The sequence below is a fragment of the Coturnix japonica genome, chromosome 13 (assembly GCF_001577835.2).
Source record: "Coturnix japonica isolate 7356 chromosome 13, Coturnix japonica 2.1, whole genome shotgun sequence".
Taxonomy (NCBI): domain Eukaryota; kingdom Metazoa; phylum Chordata; class Aves; order Galliformes; family Phasianidae; genus Coturnix; species Coturnix japonica.
The window spans coordinates 7,013,443-7,036,024 of NC_029528.1; the positions used below are offsets into that span (position 1 = coordinate 7,013,443).

Genomic DNA, 22,582 nt, shown 5'->3' on the forward strand with positions numbered 1-22,582 from the left:
AAAGCCAGACCTTTATTTCCGAAAACGGGGTAAAGCCTTGGATTTGTGTAACAAAGTGGCACAATTACACCAAATGACACATGTAGTAACGTCCTGTCCTGTGTTATCATCATTCTTTGTCCGGCTGTCCTTGTGTCCACCATTTTTGCCTTTGCTTATTTCTTCCATTTTTCTCTCCTCATCTTCTTACTTCCTTTTTTCTCCCTACACTTAGTGCTTCCCCCTGAACTGAACTAAAATCTTCCCTCCTATCCCAGGCTGATGGTGAACCAGCAAAGAGTTCTCCTTTTCCTTAGTGTGACAGCATCTCAACTTTCCAATTTCATGTCTCTTTCCTTCCCATTCCCAATCCCTGCTTTCCTCCCGCCATTGTGGCTGATAGGGGTTTGCACAATTCTGTCTGAAATACTTCCAGTGTGTCAAAGGGAAAAGCAACTGAGCACAGCTTATGTACCAGCCGTGGAACTGCAGTCCTCACGATGCAGATGCAATGATTTAACCTGCATTTCGTAGCATTTGAAGTATTACAAAGTCATTCTGAATTGCTGTTTTTAAAAACAAGCTCAAAATTGCTGTTATTCCCACTGATGCACCATGCAGCGTGTTCTGGGTTTTTTTAATGTGTTGTATCAATCTTTGGGGTTTTTTTGGCCATAAACTTGCAGAACAGTTGAAGGGAATGATTGTCACATTTTTTTTGAATATTAATTTAAAAGCAGAGGCTATAATCTGAGCATGGATAAGCCAATGTTGTTATAGCAGTTAAATAGAATCACAATGAGGAACATTTCTATTTACGCTGTAAGGCTGCAGTATGAAGGTATAAGATTTGGCTGTAGAAACTGCCACTGATTCACAGAGCTATGCACATCTGAGTGATGTTTTCTGAACATTTGCTCATTTTTATCTCAAACTCTGGTAGTTCTGGTTGGAGACTCATTTCAGCTCCTGCCACAGACCTCTAAGAAGACAACGGGCAGTGGTGTGGTAGCAGACCCAGAAACATCTCCTTTTCCAAGCAGGCTTTGTTGCATTATGTCATGTAGATTTGAGAAGTAAATTCCTATTGTTAACAAAATCGTTTTTTCTTTTTCTTTTCCCTTATTCAGAGACCTCAGTGAAAACCAGATAAAAGGAATCCCTAGAAAGGCCTTTCGAGGAATCGTCGATGTGAAGAACTTGTAAGTAACAATTTCATTAGTATATGTGCTGCAGAACGTTCTCCTTTGTTACCTCTGACTGTTGCTGTTTGCTTGAGCACACCACAGTCAGCCCCGTGCTGCACAGAGGGCCCTGCTGTGTGCTCCTGTGCGCTGCTTTGCCCCACTCATAGTGTACAAAAGACCCAGGGAAGTTCTGAGCAAAGAAAGTAGAGCAGTTAAAGGCTTTTCCTTCTCCTTCAGCAGTATTCTGCTGAAAAATCTGGTGAAATCATGATCCAAACCTTGAAGAAAGTATGCATAGAAAAATATATGATAGAATTTTGGAGTGAAATCAAATTATTTTGCTTAGCTGAAATTTTCTGTGCCACAACTCTGTTGGGGAGCAAATATGGCACGCGGGCACAGGAGCTGAGCACAGATTTCCAGAGATGAAAAGGCATAAGAGAAGTTATCTGTTCATCCTTTGACAGTCAGCACTGTAAACAAAAACAATTGTTAAAAGCAATTAAAGGATGAACAGTTTGTTTTACTGTTGGCGCTAACAAATCTTGTTTGCCTTAGCTTGGCATTTGTCATTTCCTAAAGCGTAGTTACATAAATGTGTAAACAAAGACTTTCAGTTGTGTGATTCCAGGTGACTTGTGTGTTATGTACCTACATGTATGTTGGCATAAGGGCAGTGTGAGGATTTCTACATCATGTAACTAACAGCTGTTTCTGTAGGTATCAGGTGTGCCAAGCTTATGATTCTTCAGTGTTTGTTGCTTGTCTCTGTGCAGCAGGGAGTTTAGCTATCCAGGCATGGTGGCCTTTTTTTCTGGATGTCATCAAGAGAAATCATACCATGAGAAGTGGGCTAAATTCATCTAAGCCTGGGCTTTAGTGTTCCTCTTTAGTGGGTGAGCATCAGAGGACCTATGTGAATGGATCTGCTTTTTAAGGCACAGAGAAGAAGAGAGAAAATGCTGGGGAATATTGTTTATAGGGGGAGGATGTGTGTGGATTTTAGACAGAAGCATGATGCTTTCATCACATTAGCATGAATTTTACTTACTCTGTGTAATGTAGAGGAACAATAGATAGTGTTTTGTTTCAGAAAGTCTATCTTTCCCAGCCATAATTCACTATTAGTTCTCTAACTTCATTTAAAATAGCAAAGTTCACATTCAGGGTTGATTTACTCCTCTCTGGTGAGATGTCAGAAAAATCACAGGTGTTCTTTGATTTACACACCCAGCCTCAGCACAGAGGAATCAGGGTCTCACCTTTCCACAAGCTGATATCAAGGGATGGCTGGCTGCAGTACTTAGAGGCACTCTATAAATGTCAGGATCTAAAGCTTTAATAAAAATTGTGATTGTCAAGTTAGGCAGTATCTATTATTTTGCTGTAAAAGACACTGAATCAGACTTGCTTTCTTGTAGTCACACTTTCCATCTTTCAGAAATACAGATGTTATCATGGTTGGGAGCTGCCTCTGGAGGTCATCTTACTCAACCTCCAGCTCAGCAGAGCCAGCTCTAATGAATGGATCTGCTCATCAGATCCCCAGTCCAGTTTGTTACAATGGGAAGCAGACTTCTCCACAGCTTCTTTAAGATCTATACTCACTTTTCCTGTCATTTAACATAAGAATTTTGTGTCCAGGATGGTTTGCTAGATGACTGTTGCTTCCAGCCATAAACAGTGGCCTATGAGTAGCTGAGAAAAATGTGACAAAATCTTGGGCCAACTCACTCCTGGAAACACATTAACGTTTCTGCAGCCGTAACTGTGAGGCTGTGATGTAAGCTGAACCAAGTTAATATTTGAAGCTGTAGGCAGAAAGCTTCCACGTGCCAATTCCCATTCTCCATCTCGGTTTGGCAGCCGAAATGCTCCCTTTGGAGCTGCAGAATGACCATGCCAATGAGCGTGACTGCTTGAGCACCTGGTGGGAGAGAGCAGGCTTCTGCCCTTCTGTGCCACTCAGCTGCTCCAGCACCTGCACCGGGAGCCTCTCTGACACAGATGCTCTGATGTGATAGCAGCAGGCTTGGCTGTTTCTATGGTTATCACTTTGCAGATTTATTGCTTCGTCTCAGAGTTTGTTCAGCCTTTGAAGCACGTTTTTGAGGGATCTTGGAGATTTAGACATGAGAAGCAGAGTCGCATGTTCTTTCACACTGCCCTTTCCAATCAATCTTTAAAACTCATCTAGGAAAAGACTGGCTCTGAACTGTCTTTGTTTTCATGGCTTAACATTTAACACGGCCTCAAGTTCTTTCAGTTTCTTTGAAAATAAAATAGTGCCAACACTACACAGAAACAATACCTCTGTAGATACTGCAGTAGGAACACAGCACCGATGGACCATTAAAGTAGCCCAATTAACACTGTTTTTAAGAGCAGCTTGGAAATTTTTCACTCAGTTGCAGAGAAGTTGTTGTGGGAGACTGAAGCAGGGCGTGAATTCCCTTTGGATGCAGGCTCTGAAATACACAGTGCAGGGGCTCACTGTAAATTAAGTTGAGTGTTATTTGTAAGCCCAGCAAGAGCTGCCCTGTCTCAGCATGGCCATTGCAACAGGCAGCACTAAAGGCAGGTGTTTCCACCTGGAGCATACTGGTGTAAAAAAACCTGACTGAACAAATGCCAAATAAATGCTTCTGCACTCGCCAGACAATGAAAGCAAGATGGTGATGTCCCTCTATCAGCAGGACTACAGGACTGGTATGGTACAATATGGTTTGGCCATTAGAAAACAAAATCCAAGATGAGAGGAAATAAAAAATGAAATGTTGGAGAAAGCAGTGCTTCAGGATATTTTTCACCATGAGTTTCATTTTAAATGGTAAAAGCTTTTCGTCTCGTTCTCTTAGCAGAGCAGAGCCCAGAAATAGTCTCACTAAGGTCTGTGCTAAAGAAGAGCTTTTTCATGACACAGAGGGCAATGTTTTGCACGAGACAAAGCAGCTCCTGGTGAAGTGATGTTAAAACTCCCAAGAGGGCCATGTTTGGTTGTGTGAATTATTTTCGTATGAAGCGTTTTCTGCTGTTTGACTGTGAAATGCCAAGAAAGAATCTGTCTTTTTCTAATTAAAATATAGAAGTAATTATGTGGCTTTTAGCAACTGTCAGGAATACACAGTGTCTATTACAAGCAGTGCATCTATATGGGAATTTGGAGTGAGATGACACTTTAAAAGTATTGTAGAATAGATGCGTAAATTGTGCTCACTGCTCTGATAAAGAGCTGAAGGAGGGAGGGCAGGAGAGGGCCAGGCTGCAGAGCACACCTGTGTTCAATTTCTGTTAGCTATTACCTAGAGAGCAGGAAATGTTTCTTGCAGGACTCTAGCCCTGAGTAAGCACACTTATTTCTAGAATTAAAGCATGTGGATCTGGGTCTTGTTGAGCTTTGGGCTAACACAGCACTATCAGCTGCAGCCTTCCTTCACAAAAATACATTAAGCCGCTACCCAAGTTTCTGCTTGTATGATATCTCAGCATCCAGACGAGCATTCCTCCAATGAGGCATTCTTGCATTCTGGGAATAGGAATAGGAGGTGGCTCAGACAGGTCCTGAGCAGCAGCACCCACACTGCCAGGTGTTGCCCATGGTTGCAAGCTGCGTGCTCCTGCTTCTCCCTGCTCTGTGCTCTTGCTGGGCTGCGAGCTGTGTGGGGTCACAAAGCACAGTAGGAACGTGGTTCCTGGAAGAATGGTGATACTGGGGCTTGGTACTGCCCAGTAAGAAACGTGCAGGGCAGACTGAGCAAATCCTAGCAAGTCGCTGCCCTTTTGTTATCTCCTGACAGAAGTTTGTTCCTCTGATTGCAGCATTGCGGTAGGGAAAATCAATAGATTTACCTGCAAGCAGAGAACTGTCTGAATCTGAAACAGCAGCAGACCGACTGTGTGTTTCCCAGAGTCTTTGCTCCTGTGCCACCCATTCTGATCCTGCACCTTTCAGGCTGAAGGAAAAGCCATTTCTGTAAATGGGCAGAGTGCAGAGTGGCACCCAGGACAGACAGAGCACATTTACCTGCAGTCAGTGGCTGTGTCTGTGCAGCCCCCATGTGTCACATCAGGGAGCTGCTGCAGGGCTGGGTACCCGTATTGGGTGCAGGGCTCCAACTCTGCCATGTGAGGTGCCTTTCTGCATGTCAGCATCTCCCAGCAAGTAAGACAGTCTGCATTCCTGAAAGGAGAGCCACCGTGCATATACACTATTGGGGAAGATGCCTGCAGCTCAGTGCAGGGGGAGCTGGGACCACCCTCACCCACCAGCTGGGTCATGCACTTGTTTGAGGAGGAGCCGCTGGCATTTCTTGTTCTTGATCCAATAGGAGGTGATGCTGTGCATACCCAGCTTCTGTCTTATTTCTGTTATAGGCTTTTACTAAAAGGCAGAATTTTGTAGCAGTGGGATGCAGAAAAATACAAGCTGACCGGTTAATCTATCATGTTAATATGGGCTCATTGCATGTGCCTAAATATTTCACAGCTGCACAATGGATAATAGTTCATGTTACTGGGCCTGGAAGCTGCTTTCCTTCAGCCCTGGGGTTGCTTGAGAAATTGGGGTCAATCTGCTTCATAGTCTTACAGGTTCCATTTGATAAAATAAAATCAGCATTCAGTATTTCTAAAGTATGCAGATATATGGCAGCACCTATGTAGCACTGACCAACTCTGTATGTCCATTTATTTTTCAAGTACTTACATTACCTGTGCAACATAAAAATTGGAGCCATATGAGTACTGTAAAATACTTCTGTGACTACTGCTAAATGGCTTTTCTTGGAAGATGCCCTCAGTTCTTCTGCCTGCAGCTTCTATTGCCATTGATCTGTGTGACTTTTATAGAAATCAAACATCCAGATTGCACATTCAGGTTTTGGAAAAAGCTGAATTTGCTCTTTATGTTGAGAGGTTTTTTGCATTCACCTACACAAACCAAAAATGTTCCACCGCAATCCTGCACTGCAGAACGTATTTCTCATATTCACTCGTCAGCGATGGGATTGAGATAATTAAATATACCTGTCAAATTATTTAAAATAATGAATAAGCCCAAGGAAATGATGATTGATGTGTGTAGCCATTTCCCTAGCAGAAAGAAAGCGATGGTGAATTATTTGATGTATGTAAATACAGAGGATGTATCAATGAAACGTGACCCTGGAAGCTTAACCTGCTTTAGAGTGGTTTCCCAAAGGAAACCATTGTCCCAAGCCCTCCAAAATTCCTGGCTCCACTTCCAAGACATTTGTGTATGGTCTCAGTTTTACTGACGCTGTTTGCAATAAAGCAAATTTAAAGGAGGGCGATAAAAAGTTGGCAAGATTTCCCGCTTGTTTGGTGTAAAATTCTGCAAGGAGTCTACTGCAGGCTGTGCTTGACCTCAGTGAAAGCAGTGAATGGCAGGAGGAGATCCGGTGATTGGTGGTGGATTGCTTATGTGTCGCTGAATGGGCTGAGCAGCGTCAGAACCCGATGATGTGCCTGAAGAAGGCACAGGATATTTTTAAAATACATGCATAAATATGTTTTTTAGAAGGATAAAACTCTTTTTTGGAACAAATTTCAGGTCGCTTTGATCTCAGTGGGTATTTTTGAGTGTTTTCAGAGCTGGTATAGCAGAGGTATTGAAGCACCATCAGCAGTTTGGAAGTACTTGTCACACCCCTTGCACTCTGTAGAGGGTGAAAAGATCGTATTACTTCAGTCAGAATAATTTGTAAACTATTTTCCACCTCCTTATTTGTAAATTCACACTGTGCTCAATGTATTCCAGCAATGTCCTCTTTTCTATCTCCTGTAATTGGTATTCATTGTGATAGTGACTGTAATGAATTCAGGCGGTATCGCTGTGGCCATCGCCTTCGCTTTCCTAGAAGTTCCATTGTGATGCAGTATTATTATAACATTAAAATAACACGCTACCAACTTTCCACTTTCTATGGAGAAACATCACCTACAGCCTAAGTTAATTTTATGAGTAGATTAGTTTGAGCTTTTGCCATCTGTTCTACCCCTTATAATGAATACAAAATGCAAATATCTCACAATTATCTCATTTAAAAGATATGATTGATTGAAATGCACATGCATGTTCGCTCCACAACGCAGAATGCGCTTAAGGTGAGATATGCAAAACCAAGCAAGCAGAGATTTTGAGTCAGGATGCTTTGTGCTCGCGATGTTTATTTCTGCACATCTCTGCTCAGTCCCGTGCACAGGGCCATCCTCAGGCAGGCCTCATATCCCAGGGGCTGTGCCCATCTTTGCAGGGACTGACCCCAGCTGCAAGCAGTTTTGCTTGGGGAACCACTGCTGGCTGTAGTGCCTGAGGGCAGCTTGGCACACAGGGCTTTCCTCTCTTCCAGCTTATTCCATTCTGAATCACTAACCTTTAAAATCTACCTACCCTGATCTTTCTAAATAACTTCTCTTGTCCTGCGTTATAGTAAAAGTTGGGGGCATAAAGTCAAGAGAATCTGGATGCTGTGCAACCTGACTTGTGGCAGGCAGGGGATGGAGGGAAGAAGTGCACTGCTGTGTCAGTCCCCAGCTGAAGCTGCCATGCTGCCTGCCCTGTCTCATTTACATCAGTGGCATCAAAGCTGCTTCTGAAGAGTGCCTGCTAAATAGCTGTGCTCTCTACTAGATTACTGTGATGGCCAAGGAACGTTATTTTTTCCAAGTGTCCTTACAGTCTTGGCATGTTTGCTAGCATCTCTTTTCACATCATAAGGGCTCATAATTCTTCAGAATTACCTCTTGGAGAGAAGTTTTGTGGGATTTTTGCACTGTCCGCTGGTATGTAGAGGTGCTGGTTCAGCAGTAGTCTTGGACCTTGTGAGTTATTTCATTTGTGTGAGACCATTTCTGTGCAGGCTCTGCAGCACTGCTTGGTCAGCTCTCCACGTGTTGAGCTGCAGGGGCTGGTCCCACACTGCAGGACACTCCTGTGATCAGGGCTGCCCGGGGGGATGCTGTGCTTTCCCTGTTCCTGAACTATTTGAGATGGTCCCGAGTGCACAATTGTGTGATGGCAGAAATGTCTGCAGAGCAATAAGCTGCAAACTCTGCAACACACCTGATCAACACTGGAAAACTCCAGAACCATTTCATGAAGTATTTAAATGTATGTTGTGTTTGGCAGTGTGAACACATCAAGCTTGCATTTTTTAAAACACATTTTGGTTTATGTAATCCCCTTTCCCACGTCTCTAGCTAATAAATAAAACACCAGGTGGATGCGGCAGCACAGAATGATCTGAAATCTGTTGAATGCACTAAACTACCATTTGTACCTCACTTGAGATTGATTTCACAGATTTGAAAACACACCGGTGATGTTTTCTAAATGAAAACACCTGCATTAGGTGGGGCGGCTGTGGGCTGTGTTCTACTGTGCCACTGCATTTCAGGTGTCTTTGTTCTGCGGATGCCCGTAGTTGTGGGTTCGAGCAGCCACAAGGGATCTGTCACCAACAACTCCTGAAAGCCAAAGCATCGCTCCCAGGAAACAAATTTCCTCACTCTAAAGGTTGCTTTCCCCTTAGTAAAATGCCAGATAAATAAAAGCTGAAATACCTCCTAAGTGTGCTCTACCGATAAAACAGAAGTACGTAAGCCTATGGTACATCGCAGCCTAGGAAATGGCATTTAATTGATGGCATTTAGCACAATGATATTTAATATTGTTCAAAAATGAGTATTTTGATGACAATCAGAGCTGAACATCACCAATACAGCTGCATGTCATTTTGATTCCCAACTTTTGTGTGCAGCGTGTTCACTGTAACAGACGTCAATTTTAGGTAAACCGCAGATGTTTAATTACTCCTTATCAGCTTCAGACCAGCATAAATAACAATTTTATTTTTCATTTTCAAGAAATGTATTTCAAACATCACCCAAAGGCTGCACCTTTCCTTCTTCATATGGTAAAATCCTAATGCTGCCCACAAGGCAGACAAGTGTGCCACACAGACCTCAGCAGAGCAGAACCTACTTCAGATTTGTTTCTGGTCGTTCTGATGCTTTGTGTTTTATGTACTGCATCGCCTTCTCCTGCAGCCGTTGGTCTTGCGGTGCTGTAGGTGGCTCAGCAGCAGCGGGGCTCCACGTGGCAGCCACCAGCAAAGCTGTGCCTGCAGCCCAGCAGTGGGATTGGGCTCCTTGCTGCTGGGTGAGGAGCTCAGGCTCAGCCCTGAGCTGGGGTTAGGTATGTGATGGGGGCTGGGGTCAGCCACCAAGCCGATGTGGTTGTGGATGCTTCCAGGACCACCTGCACACTTTGCTGAGCTCTGCACGCTGCTTTCTGGGCTTGTTGTTCTTTATCCTGATAAAGCATAGATAGATTTTTGATGCAGCACCCATGCTGCAGTGCTGCTTTCTGATGGAGAATAATGGAGAGCAGATTTGGCCCTTTTTTGTATTATTGCTCTTACAGAAGTCTCTTTGACAGAAATCAACTCCAGAAAATGCCACGATTTAAAAGCGGGCTCTGTGGTGTTCTTATCGTCCTTTTGATATAAAGCTTGATTAAAATGGGATGTGACATCAGTTGAAAAAGGATGAAAATCAAATTTTCTTTATTTTATACTTTTTTAGGTAACCTACGTTTACAGTTTATCTTTGGGTAATTTATGCTGTCTTTGTGCCATTCCTTAATTCTGAATGCATTTGTTGAAGATTTCCTGTAGCATTCATCTATGATTGTCAAAGGAGCTTTTATACTGAAAAAAAAAAAAAGCGCTGGTTTTAATTATAATCCTAAATAGCTTCATAACCACTGTGAACTCTGAATTTACATCATTTTTATGATAGCCACACCACACCAGGTTTATTGATTTTGTCATCTGCTTCATTACATTTAATGCAAACCTTTTGTGTTGAATTATTCTGGTGCAGTGCTGGGCACACCGGGGTCAGCGCGTGTCATCTCTAAGCCAAAGCGGCACAGCAACAGCATTGCACGGCAGCACCCGCACATAAATGGGGGCTCTGAATACCATCCACCACCAGAAAAAAGTTTGCATTCTCCTTTTTGACCCTTCCAGTCAGACTGAAAGTGAAGCCATTATCTGAGTCTTCTTCCCCTCTCCAGCCAGCACAAGTTTTGGTGCAGGGAGGGCAGGACAAGGAGTGCTGTGCTGCTGCTTGCAGTTGATGGGAGAGGCAGCGTTTTGGGTTTTGAGATGGAGATGCTGCAGGTGTCCCTGCTCTGAAGCTGTCTTACCTTTTCATTGGGATTAAGTTTTGATTTTTCATCTTGTAAACAGGCAAAAGTACTCACGGATTTATTGTACCTTTCAGGGTGAACAAAACTCCCTTAATTCTTAAAGCTCCCACATCACTTTTCTGGATAATACAATTGTTATTATGCACCTCTCCTCCTTGGCCATGGAATGAGATGGATGCTTCCCCTGTGTGCAAGCGGGCTGGGGCTTCAAACAACAGCAGCACCTGTGCAATTTCTTCCTACATAGAATGCACAGAAGGGAATGCTTATGCTTCTCCTTTGGTCTGGTACAGGACTTCAGCATTCACCATAGTGCACTTGGATGGATCCATGAGATAAAGGGGTCTTAGGAAAACAAAGCCATCTGTAATTCAGTTCAGTCTAAGATTGTTGTGCCTTGAAAGGAAAATGTTTTTGGAGGAAAACAAAACTTCAACTGTAATGGCATAATTTTATTTTACAGACTTTTAATTTTTTCTGGGGGGGGGTGAACATATATTTACCATGTTTGTATGGCTAGTGATGTTACATGGTAATGTAGCTGAGATGTGCAGCTGAGATCACGTTGTAAATCACACTGAATCATAGAATCATTTGAGTTGGAAGAGACCTTTAAAGGTCATTTATCACAGTGCCCTGCAGTGAGCGGGGACTCCTACGCAAGATCAGGTTGTGCACACATGGATATTGTGGAGATCCAGTGGAGATTCTTCTTTTATTTAATTAAAAAAAAATATGTTTGTGCTGGGGGTCTGCAGTGTTTTCAAATATGTCCAATGTAAAATCAAGATCTAGCTGTGAATGAAGCACAGAAGGAATCCTCAGACACTCAAATACTTGTTTGGAGGTTAATAGGAGTAATGTAATGTTGAGTGTCTAGGTTTAAATCTGATATTAGCCTTAATGAAATACCTCTGAGGTAGGTAACAATACAAATTATTTTGTTTAAGATCAGGTGGAAGAAAGTAGGCTAGCAGCACTGGGAAGGGCCCTGAGATGATGGTCCCATTTGCACAGCTGATTTTTGCCACAGAATGCCATTCTCCTTTACTGTTTTTTCCTAACAAAAGCCTGTGGGATCTAATTTTGCTTTTGTTTACCCTTTGCTAGTTCCATAAATGTCAGAGAAACAAATGAGAGAATTCTATCTTCATGTGGAAGTAAACTCCGCTCCAGTTCTCTGTATTGTTTGGAATTATTTTTCCAACTGGTTCCCAACAGTAGAGCAGTAACTCTGAGGTAGTGTGCACACAGCGCTTGTTCATTGGTTTCACACTTGGGTTTCTTCCTTTCTTTTGTTTTACCAGAGGAAGTGAGGATCTTAATCCTCCTTTGGAAGGAATATGAGACGTTCAACAGTGATCAGGATTATTTCACTGTATAATTCCATCTCAATATCCTGTCTGTCAAAAGGTGCTTATAAGGCAGCCATAATACATTCAGACCGGAATACAAAATGATTCTTTTCCGCAGAAAAAGAAGTCATAAATTAACTCTCATTTAATCAGATCACTTAACGTGCTCCTGTAGAGCTATGATGTGGTGCACAAGGGCTGTGCATGCAGAGGGTTCATGTTCAGTCCTATGGACATTTCTGTAGCGTTCCCAAACCCAGTCCTTTTCTCAGTGCAGCAAACCTTGCCATTTTTTGTGCATACTAAAAACAATTTCTTGTCATGTGTGGTGGGAAAAGGATCCTTCAGCTGTGAGAGGCAGCATTAGGAAGAGATTGAGTTCTTTCTACTTTTTGTGGCCTCTTGGTAGCCACATACACAAGTTTTGCCCTTGCTTTCCTTTGCATTTTATTTATATACTTTAGCTCAGCTCCTGTGTGGCATCAGCTTTTGTCCTGCCTTTAAAGCCAGGCTTGGCTGGAAGGTGGCTGCTGCAAGGAGGTTATGTGGGTTGCTTCAGTTGGTTCCCTGAAACCCAAGGCTCACAGTTGGCCAAGCAGTTTTGCAGGGGTTTTGTTGGTGGGGTATGTGGGGGTGGGGGTGCTGCTTGCTTTTAGCTCGCAGAGTTGTGCTGCTGGGAGCTGTGACTCTCCCAGTCCTCATGCAGCAGCTGGTGGGCGTCACTAAGGGTTAATGTGGGGCATGCAGCAGGCTGTCACAAGTGGGTGTGCGGCACTCAGGATTGACTGAGAAGGATGGGAGAGGTGCAGTGGAGCCAGGGTTGCGCAGGTACCCTCTTTACCTACTTATAGAAGATGTGTTGCTGTGATTGTGAGGGAGAAAGCTTGGGCTTCTCTGTTTTATGTAAGTGCTTTCACATTTCAAAGTGAATTAGATCTTAGAGGGGTCAGTTAAGGCAGCGGGTATGCGCATTTCATCCCAAAATGCTGCCTGATCTTAAGAGTGAAAGCTGTCTTTCACAAGACTTCCTGCTTGGTGCTGCAGTCCTGGCAGAGGAAGCATTATCTGCTATGAACAGATTTATGGATTACTATCAGGAGAAATAACAACACAAACAAACCATGCCACTCAGCACAAAAGTTTCAAAGTTTGAATGGATTAAGTTTACTTTTAGGTCTCTGTTAATGACTTCAGTTTTGTTGGCTCTGTAGAATCATTATTCAGAGTCTACCAAGTAAATGCGAGTGAACAGCTTAGACATGCGGCCATTTATTCTTAAGGAATCACCATGTCTAACGTGACCTGGAGGTTGGTGTGGTTACTTTTTAAAATGAGATATTTTTCTTTAAAAGAAACACACAATGACTGGGATACGTTCAGACAGAAATGCTGAACTCTGTAACTTCTGGGGAAATTTTTACGTAAGCTGTAAACATTAGTTGGATGTGTTGACTATATTTCTAATGATAAACCATCACCTTTTAAACCTGGAATGCGGGGTGGTTATTTCATGATGCTGATTGTACTGGTTTTGATTGGAATACCTCTTTCACATTTCTGCTTCTGCATTCATAGTCAAATGCTGACTTTAAAGTCACCAGAGCCTCCTGCAAGGTGGAATGAAGCCCTCTGGAGGTGACCTGTTGTCCTGTTTTTGCAGCATGTGTTGTATTGCAGACCATGGGTGTCCCTTTGTACCAGATTTCTAAACTGTGAAGCTTCAGATCCAGGGTTTAGCTATTCCTTGCCCAGCAGTTCATTTCCCCTGACTAACAGGGATCCAGCAGGAAAGCTAGAAGCAAGGCTTCTGTACCTGGCTACTTTTCCATGCCATCCAAGAACCAAGTTTGCAGGATGATATCAGGTACCAGTAGGGTTTTTGAGGGTGTTTTTATTTTCAAGTGCCACAATTCAGTGAAAAGTCAATGCTATTGAACATCTTTTACCTATATACTTATCAGTTTGATATGCAACAGTAGTAACATTACCAATAATTATCCATTGCAATAAGCGATGTTCAGCATTTCTGATGCAAACTCACCCCGTTCTCTCTCTTTGGGTTGGTATTTTACATGTCCTGAGGCTGGGGAAGCACATTGTAATTTAGAAATGATGTAGGTGAGTGGAACTGGAAGCGGTGAACTCCGTTCCTGAAATTGTATAAAACCTCATTGTGCTGCTGACAGCTGTGCGTCTGCAGGGAGAATGAATAAATGTATTAAAGAGTGAGGCACTCCGGTACTACAGCCATCACATAAATGCCAAAAGTAGATGAATACCATTTGCTTTAGTGAATTAAATAAATAGTACTATGGTTTATTGTAGGAGGAAAGGAACACTCCCTGGTGAATATGCGGAAGGTTTGTCACATATGTTCTGTGCGCTGCTCCTGCAGGATATATAGTAGTGCTGCACTGCTTTGCTTAAACATTGTTCAGGAAGTTAAAGATCTGCTAACAAAAACTGAATGCAGTGCTCCAAACATACTGGATGCTTATGGTTTGTATGGATGTTCAAATAGGAACATTTGTTTCAAAATGCTTGTAAACATAAATCTGCAGGATGGATGGCTGTCCTTACCCTGGGAGATGCACATTTCTCAGATGACAAAAAATTGGCTGGCTTGTAAACAATACAACAAAATGGCTTTTTGTGTCAACTATGATACAGTTTGCTGTGTATTTCCATAGCACTTTTCTAAGTGTTTTAAAATTTATGTGATTTCTGGGTCCCAAGATGAGTAAGAGCAACGTTATCTTTGGGTCCCATTTAATATATCAGGTCATTTATTTGCTTTCCTTTGTTAACATCTTTTCCAGGTTTCCTTTTGATTGACTTTTCTTTAATATTCTATCTTTCTTTCTAGAAACTGATTGCTTTTCTTAACTTTAATTGTTCTGTACAAGCCTGTTAACCAGGCTTTCGTTTGCTGTGCTGCTAGGATGGTGTTACACAAATGGTCCAGATTTGGTGGATTGGGGCAGAGTGGTGGGTAGCAGCAGAGGACACAACTCACCAAGGCATAGTTTGTGTGACACCTTCTATTCACATAATCACACAGAATCAGAGAATTGTAGGGGTTGGAAGGGATCATCGACAACCCCCCTGCCAAAGCAGGTTCCCTACACCTATTCATGTGTCATGAGATGATTAAACTCAGCCTGGATCATTACTGGGAAAAGGTGGATAGATCTTTAGATTCATATGTCACTGCCCAATGAATAGAGCATTTTTGTAAGTGGACTTCGGCACTGCTGATAATGAGTTGGGTGGGCCTGGTCAGGCTCAGGATGCAGACAGAAATGAGGTTTCCTCCCCTGTGGACCTCAGTGTGAAGCAGACAGGACAAGGCAACACGCATATCTGAAATAAGAGCTTCTGAGCTTGGAGAGCAGAGTCCAGCAGTTACAGCTGAGTGTGCACAGTGTTGTGGCCCAGAGCAGCCTCCAGTCAAATGTTCTCCATCCTGCAGTTCCTCATAGCTTGCCCCCTTCACAGAAATAAATTCTTGATGTTTTGCGGTCTGTGTGACAAAAGGGCTTCCTGCACTCCTCTGCTAGCTCACGGGTAAGGAGCATCACAGCCTTTCCGGGTCCTGAAGCCTCTCCCTCAGTCACTGCTTTTTGAACACAAAACTTATCTGGTTCAGGAGTGCTGGCTTCTTTGTGTTGTTGTGTTTGCAGACAATACTCACTTTCTAACAACAGCAAAGGAATAAGTTCAGTGCTTGCTTGCACCTTTATCAGCATTCCCAGGGTAACAAACCTGTAACCATATAAATTCTAGTGGGAATTTTACTGAGCATTAGTTGCCTTGATTAGTGAGCACGAATGCCTTAAAAGCTCAGAAGCTTCAGGATGAATTATTATGCGTTTCCTACCTTTAGCGCCATCTCACCTAAACTTGCCCATATGCTTATTTAGTATTGATTGCAAGTCAGCCACAGGTCTGACTTGTAAAGTACAGCACTAAGAACTGACAATTAGGAAGGAAGACACTTAAAGCCAGAGCATCAGGAAGCTGTGTGTGCAGTGAAGCGAGTGAAACACAACAAATCTCAAATGTTTTCATAGCACCCATTGCTGGTTTTGTTTTATATCAGTAAGAAAGCAACAGACCTAAGAGTGGAGTTGCATATGCACGTGGGTCTTCTTCCCCTGTTTCAGCAGTCCTGAGAATCACAGAGTTAAGTGTAATCAGAGTGAGGAGTCAGAATTTGGAGATCCTTTTGGACCTCGGCCACTTAGGAGCACTTGCAAGTAAAATCCTAAATGTCTGACTTTGCTAATGCCCAGACAAGTGGGCAGAGCAAAAGAAAGCTGCAGCTAAGCCAGGTGGCTTCTTGTAACGTAATCAAAACCTCTTACTTTTCTTTCACTATTTTTAGTGGCCTACAACAGAATTTCCTAGAATGATTTTCATGCCTCAAAGACAGAGTTGCTGTTGCCTGATCAGCAAAGCCTGTGTTTGATGAGGGCTTAAAAAGCTTAAAAACAAACACAAGTGGAAGCAGAGCACCCCCATCCCCTCATCACCTGAAGTGCCAATAATCCCAAAATCAAAGCTCACACAAAGATGCAATGGGCTGCCTTTCGGAGCCTGTGCTATGCAGGATCAGGATTGGAAGGCCTTAATGAATGATTTAAAACTGATGCAGCATCTTGAAATATGTGGTGTTGGTAAACTGTGATCAAGTGGCTGTGGAGTTAGTTATTATTACAGCACTTCTTGCATGTTGAGAAACTGAGTTCAATCATGACAAAAGAAATCAATAAAAAGTAAAACACTCCAAACTGAAGATGGGGCACCGAGCTGCTCACGTTTGTTCTTCCCTCTCTGGAATCAGCTGGTTATTTTTTGTCTTTGAAGGCACTGTGATCAATCAGCATCTCTTACCAAAATGCTCTGTAACAGCAGTCCAAAAGATTTGTTATAAAAGACCTGATTGACAAATTTTACGGTGTGTTATCCTGAGATTCTGCAGTTCATAAACACAAAATGCTCCACATTTGGATATTCATCCAATGGGTCTTTATACTCATTTCCCATTTAAAATTAAACTATCAGATCACAAGGATCCATGCTGCTTTGCCCAAATTTTCCAGCCATGGAACAAGGTTGATACTTTTGTGCCTTTACTCACATCTCCCTGTTCTGGCATTATTTATTCCTGATTTTAGTCTGAAGATCTAGAAGACATCTCAAGCTGTTGTATGACTGCAAGTGATAGAATTAATCTAATGTAATAGGTGTTATTAAAGGGGACAGATGTCTGGAGATCAAATGTCAAGATTCTTTTGTGCTCTGTCATTTTCCTAACCACGTATAAGAGGTGCTTCTGGTGTCTGGGCCTTGAGTGAGTTTACCCTCTCCTAATTGCTATTGCGTTTGCTCTCTGCCACAGCCGCTACCTCATCATGTAATTTTCATGTTTGCTAAAAATGTCTAAGGCTCTTAAAGGCACGAGAGCCCTAGTTTTCCTCTCAAAACTGCATTTAGTGAATTATTAATAACGAGGATGTGTAAGCAAGCTAACGGCAGATTCGACATGATTTTCAGAAAGCACCTTGTTATAACACCTCACTTTGCTGCGCGGCCAGGAGCTTTTGGTGCATCCCTGTGTCATGGGGAGGAGCCCATGGAGCCAGAGCCCTCCTTGCTGCTCCACTCTCCAGAATTCCTGCAGTCCTCTGGCCTGCTGGATAAAGAGCCCCAGACAGCTTTGTCTGTCCAACAGGTGATATAATATTGAGGATTGAAGCATCCCATGTCTTTCATTTTTAAAAGTTTTGGTTCTTTGATGGATTTGTTGCTATATGGAACACTCACAGTCATTTTCAAAGAAAATAAAACCCAACGCCACTGGTGTGCTGCTGTAACAGCAGCCTGTGGAGGCTTGTTTGTGCTCCTGCAGAGGATATCCTGACAGAGGATAGAGGATAGAGGATAGAGGATAGAGGATAGAGGATAGAGGATAGAGGATAGAGGATAGAGGATAGAGGATAGAGGATAGAGGATAGAGNAGGATAGAGGATAGAGGATAGAGGATAGAGGATAGAGGATAGAGGATAGAGGATAGAGGATAGAGGATAGAGGATAGAGGATAGAGGATAGAGGAGGGGCCCATGGTTCAGCAGTGAGGGCCCCAGGGGGTAAGGGAGCTCCTGGCCATCCTGCAGGCTGAAGCAGCTGCAGAGGGACCCTGCTCCAGCCACAGCGTTTGGGGGGTGTTGACCTCCTCATCTCCTCTGCCCAACACTCTTACATTATTAATCTCTACTAATTATTGAAATTAATTTTCTCTAGGTGTTTTTTTTTTCCTCCAATAAGTGCTTTAGTTCCAAATTTTCCACAGTTTCATACTAACATTCTAATGATGTGATTTCCTTTTAATATTCCTAATACAATTCCCTGTATGGTTTGCTATTCGTAAGGTGAATGATTGGTAGCATTTTGGAGTTACAGCTTTTCTTTGTCTGCCGTACTCCATACTTGTCAACTGAAAGCAAGAATAAAAAAAGATGTAAGTAACTGCAAACCTTCTGACAATGTAAAACCCACTGTAGTAAATAACTTTCCTATTCTCTAACACCCATTTTATCTTCCTTGTTTCTTCCCCTTCTCCCCTTTGGGGCTGTGGCAGAGCAGAACAACAGATGGTTATCAGTCAGGAGTAACTAGGGAAACACAGAACCTGCCCCAATTGCTATGGAGACAGCCATTTGTGTGCTGGGTATGCACCATTTGTTGCATCAGCAACCAGAGGGAGGAGTTTTTTTTTAATAGAAAAGAAAATTATTCTAAAGCCCCCGATACTGAAAGGAAACCTTGGTTTGTGTGTACTTATCTTGCTGGGAAGAGGCAGGGCTCCACCTATTTGTTTGTCACCTTGGTTTGCATTAAGCTAATATGATGTCTGGTTTCGGATAGCAACATTTTGAATTGTGAGTTAATGTAATTAACTTAGAGCAAACACTTGTACTTTTGCACAGCCTGTAGAGTAAATAGTCATAAATAGTGCTTCCCCCATCAGCTGTTCCTCCCTCCTTGACCAGCCCCATAACACAGGCATGGGAGGGCTGATGCCCAGTGCAGTGCCTGTGCCCGGAGCTGCCATGCACATGGGTTGTTTCTGTGCAGCTCTTCAGCCAGAGCTATTGGCACAACCAGAGCAGTGCAGCTCTGTCCGCTGTGTTCTGCACCACCAATTTACTCCACTTGAGATTTACTTTAACACTGAATTTAACATAGCAATTCTTTTATTTTTCTAATGAGAGTAAGCTTTTATAAAATTATTCTAGTAATGCTTCGGTAAAGAGTACAAATTATAAATGAAAAATGCACCAGAAGTGGCTTTAAAATAACTTTATGCCAATTTAGTTCAAATTCAATATTAGTTCAGAGCAGCATCTGTTACCATTTGTAGTGCTTCATTATCAGCTGAAGGAGCAGTTCTTCAGTTTGGTATGGGAGAAATTTTACCTACATGTATCAGGTCACTTGTTTCTATTTTTGGCATTCTCAAGCATTCATGTAAGGAATACCTTGGAGACTGGGCAATAAATGTCATAAAGCACCCATCTAATTCCTACCGTTTATTGAATACCATCAGTGGTAGGGTATGTCTTTTACAGTGATTGCATAGACCGGGCAGTTTCTATTAGAAAAGAAATGGAAAAACTGGCGGAAAATGTTGTCCAAACTGAGGCTCCATTGGAGACTTAATTAACAAAATCCAATTCTTTAGCAACTACAATTTTGCACGTTGCAGTGGATTTACATTCTGCTGAAACGGCTATTGAAAAGTCATCTGTTTTAAACATGTTTGCAGGGTGGCATGTTTAACATGGATACTTATGGATAAACGTGCAATATAGTATTTTACTAACTGGGAAATACTGAAGCTCAGATCTGGAACAGCAGATATGTAGAACAGTCGTAATCTCCCATTTGTAACAGCAGAACTTTCTGAAATATGCAGGTAGTTTACAGCACTTCTTTTTATGTTAAACATTTAAAGTATGATAAGTGGAAACATCTGAAAGGTTTTCATCACACTGCTGGTTAATGTGAGCTTTTATTTAAAAGTTACCAAATTCTGGAGAAAACATACAAAGAAGTTACATTAATTAATTGCTGTCATGATGTAATTAAAAATGAGATGAGCACTTGATCTCTACCGTGCATCATAAATAAAGTGTCCAACCAACCAACCAAAAGAAACCCTGATCTCACCTCTCTATGCTGGGATGTTTAGTGTTTGGTACCTGAAGGATATCTCCAGGTATGGCAAACTGCTGAGAAAACACCTGGAGTTCTTATACTCTGTGTTAGGTTACTTGGTGTTATGTGAGTGACAGCTGCTAGGGACACATCAACGTGGATTTTTAGTGGAAAATATTGGCCGTAGGTGGATGGTTGGACTGGATGATCTTACAGGTCTTTTCCAGCCTTGGTGATGCTATGATTCTATGACTTTAAACATTAATTAAGTTTCAGTGTCAGTCAAAGATGAGATAATTTCAGTTTGGGATGTTTTTACTGCATTAATTCAAATCTTCAATATTTTACAGCAGTTTGTGTTTTTTTTAATATTAAATCCAGTACCATGATAAAAATTAACGTATCTTTGTTGCTGATTTTTCTCTTTCAAAGGCATTTGAAAACTAAAAGCTCTTATTGTTGGGAGCAAAAATTCTAAATCTTCCTATTTAAAGGATTGTTTCAATTGGCAAAAATAATATCAGCATTATAAAATCCTATTCCTTCCAAATGTTATTTGAAATGTTACTCTTCTGTCTGACAGATAACATTCAGATCAAAATGGCTGAGCCAGGGTGTTACATGGGGGAACCGTGTTCTAACTGTTAGAGCAGTGTCTTGTCTTGCCTAAACCACGGAGCATCTTGTGAAAGAAATCTGTCGGGATGCAGCATTACTTTTCATTTCATGGAGAGGTGATGTCTCATTTTTTAGTCTTAAAACCTTTCTTCTCATTGTTTTTGCTTTAAAATATAAATTTTAAGGATAGATAATGATTTATTGCATGTAATTTAGTCATGTGGTTATCATAATTTTTAGTAGAAACAGAGATAAGCAATGGAGTCACGAAGCTGGATACATATGGCATTATTATTGTATCTCTATCAGATGAAAGGAGCCTTTTTCTCTAGACCATTTTATACATTCCAGCATTATTTGCAAGCATTTGTGTCACACGTCATGTAAGCCCCACATGCCCTCTAAATATTTTCCTTCCTCATGTGTTTGCTCCACTCTCCGGGGTTACCTGGTGTTGCTCTTTGTACTTGTTGCAATGTCTGCTGCCCACCTGGTTGGGGAACTCATCTGGGTGTGTGTGCTGGCCTGCCAGGATCCCAGCCTGTGCCTTGTGTGTGAGAGGTTCAGCACTGGCACCCAAACGTGTGCTTTCACCAGGGAAAAGTTAGAGATCCATCTAACCCAGCAAAAACTTGGAAGCACAAATTTGGCCATGTTTTCTTGTTCATCCCCTGCTTTGCAGCTCTAACAATGTGCCAGCCATGCTGTCTGGCTGTCTCTCACAGCTTCATCTTTGAGGCTTCATTCATTGCACACACTATTGTAACACTTTTTTGGCCTGAGAACACATATTCCCTTCAGAAGTAGTTACAGATGAAGCCTGAGATGAGAGCTGGATTCCTGCGAAAGGCAGGAGTGAGAAGAGACAGATACAAAACTTAACCTTGTCCAATGAAAAATGGTGACTAAAATCTGAGCTAGTTTCATCTGACTTCTCTTTTTGGCCACTGCATTGCACCACTGCATACATGACAAATATCAAAGAGACAAAATTATTCTAGAAAGAGAAAGAGCTCTGACAAATGGAAGTAATGTTTAAATCTGAATAAATGCTTCTGCTGGCTGAGACCATTTTTTCAATGTCTTTGAGACGGAGCAGCTGACCCAGTCTCTGTAATATGGTGCTTGGGAGGGGTGAGTGCCCATTTGAATGGTAATGAGGAAACAGGAGTGGTGTTGCACATTCCTCAAGGAAGTGCGTGCCCAGCTGCTCCTGAATGCTGAATTTTACATTTTTTCTGAAGTTGAATTTCTACATTCTCTGCATATTATTAGTTCTGCTCGGTGGATGTTGAACACTCTGCTCTGGGCATTGAAGAGCACAGCAAACCCAGCTCAAGTGTGCATTCTGGCTGCTGGCCCATGTCATGTGCATTTTATTTTGCCTTCATGGATATGCTGAACACCCAGCTTTGGTTTTCTGTAGAGCTGTACGTGAGGTCTTTCCCAACTTTGAACTAACATGTTGTCTTGGTAGGAAGCCACTGTTCAGTCTCTGAGCTGTAAAATCTGCTCAGCCTCTCACAGGGCTGCTACGTGCATGCAAAGAAACTGACTTTCTGCTTTTAGGCAAAGAGAAATACATTAGAAGGTAAAGGATCTTAAATGCAGTCATACTTAATTTCAAGACAACTAATAGTTCCATCCCTTCTGGGAAGAGATTCTTGTGCTCAGAGTTAAGCACAGAACTGAGTGCTTGTATGTAGTGGCTGTCAGGAGCCAGAAGCCCTGCTGCTCTCAGGGAGCATTACACATATGAGTGCCACCCAGAGACACAAATGCAGTTTATGGAGTTGAAGATCCAGGCTGTACTGAGTGTCAGTTGACATCTGTAATGAGTATTTTCCCAATTTACTGAGCATCCTGCTAAGTTCAGGTCTTCTGCTGTATCTAGAGGTTTCCCTTTCAGTGGTCCTGTGGATTATTTACATAAGCTAAACTTCATTGTTAGCATTAGCGTGATTGGACCTATAGAAACATGA

General features: G+C 42.2%; 1 protein-coding gene across 4 annotated transcripts in view; it reads left to right on the forward strand.

Moving 5' to 3' along the window:
* SLIT3 (slit guidance ligand 3) overlaps positions 1-22,582 on the forward strand; it is a 424,983-nt gene that overhangs the window by 213,705 nt on the left and 188,696 nt on the right. For all 4 annotated transcript variants that reach the window (XM_015875943.2, XM_015875942.2, XM_015875944.2 and 1 more), the window contains exon 6: positions 1,110-1,181. In XM_015875943.2, the coding sequence (XP_015731429.1) occupies positions 1,110-1,181 (72 nt within the window). The remainder of the gene's footprint in view (positions 1-1,109; positions 1,182-22,582) is intronic.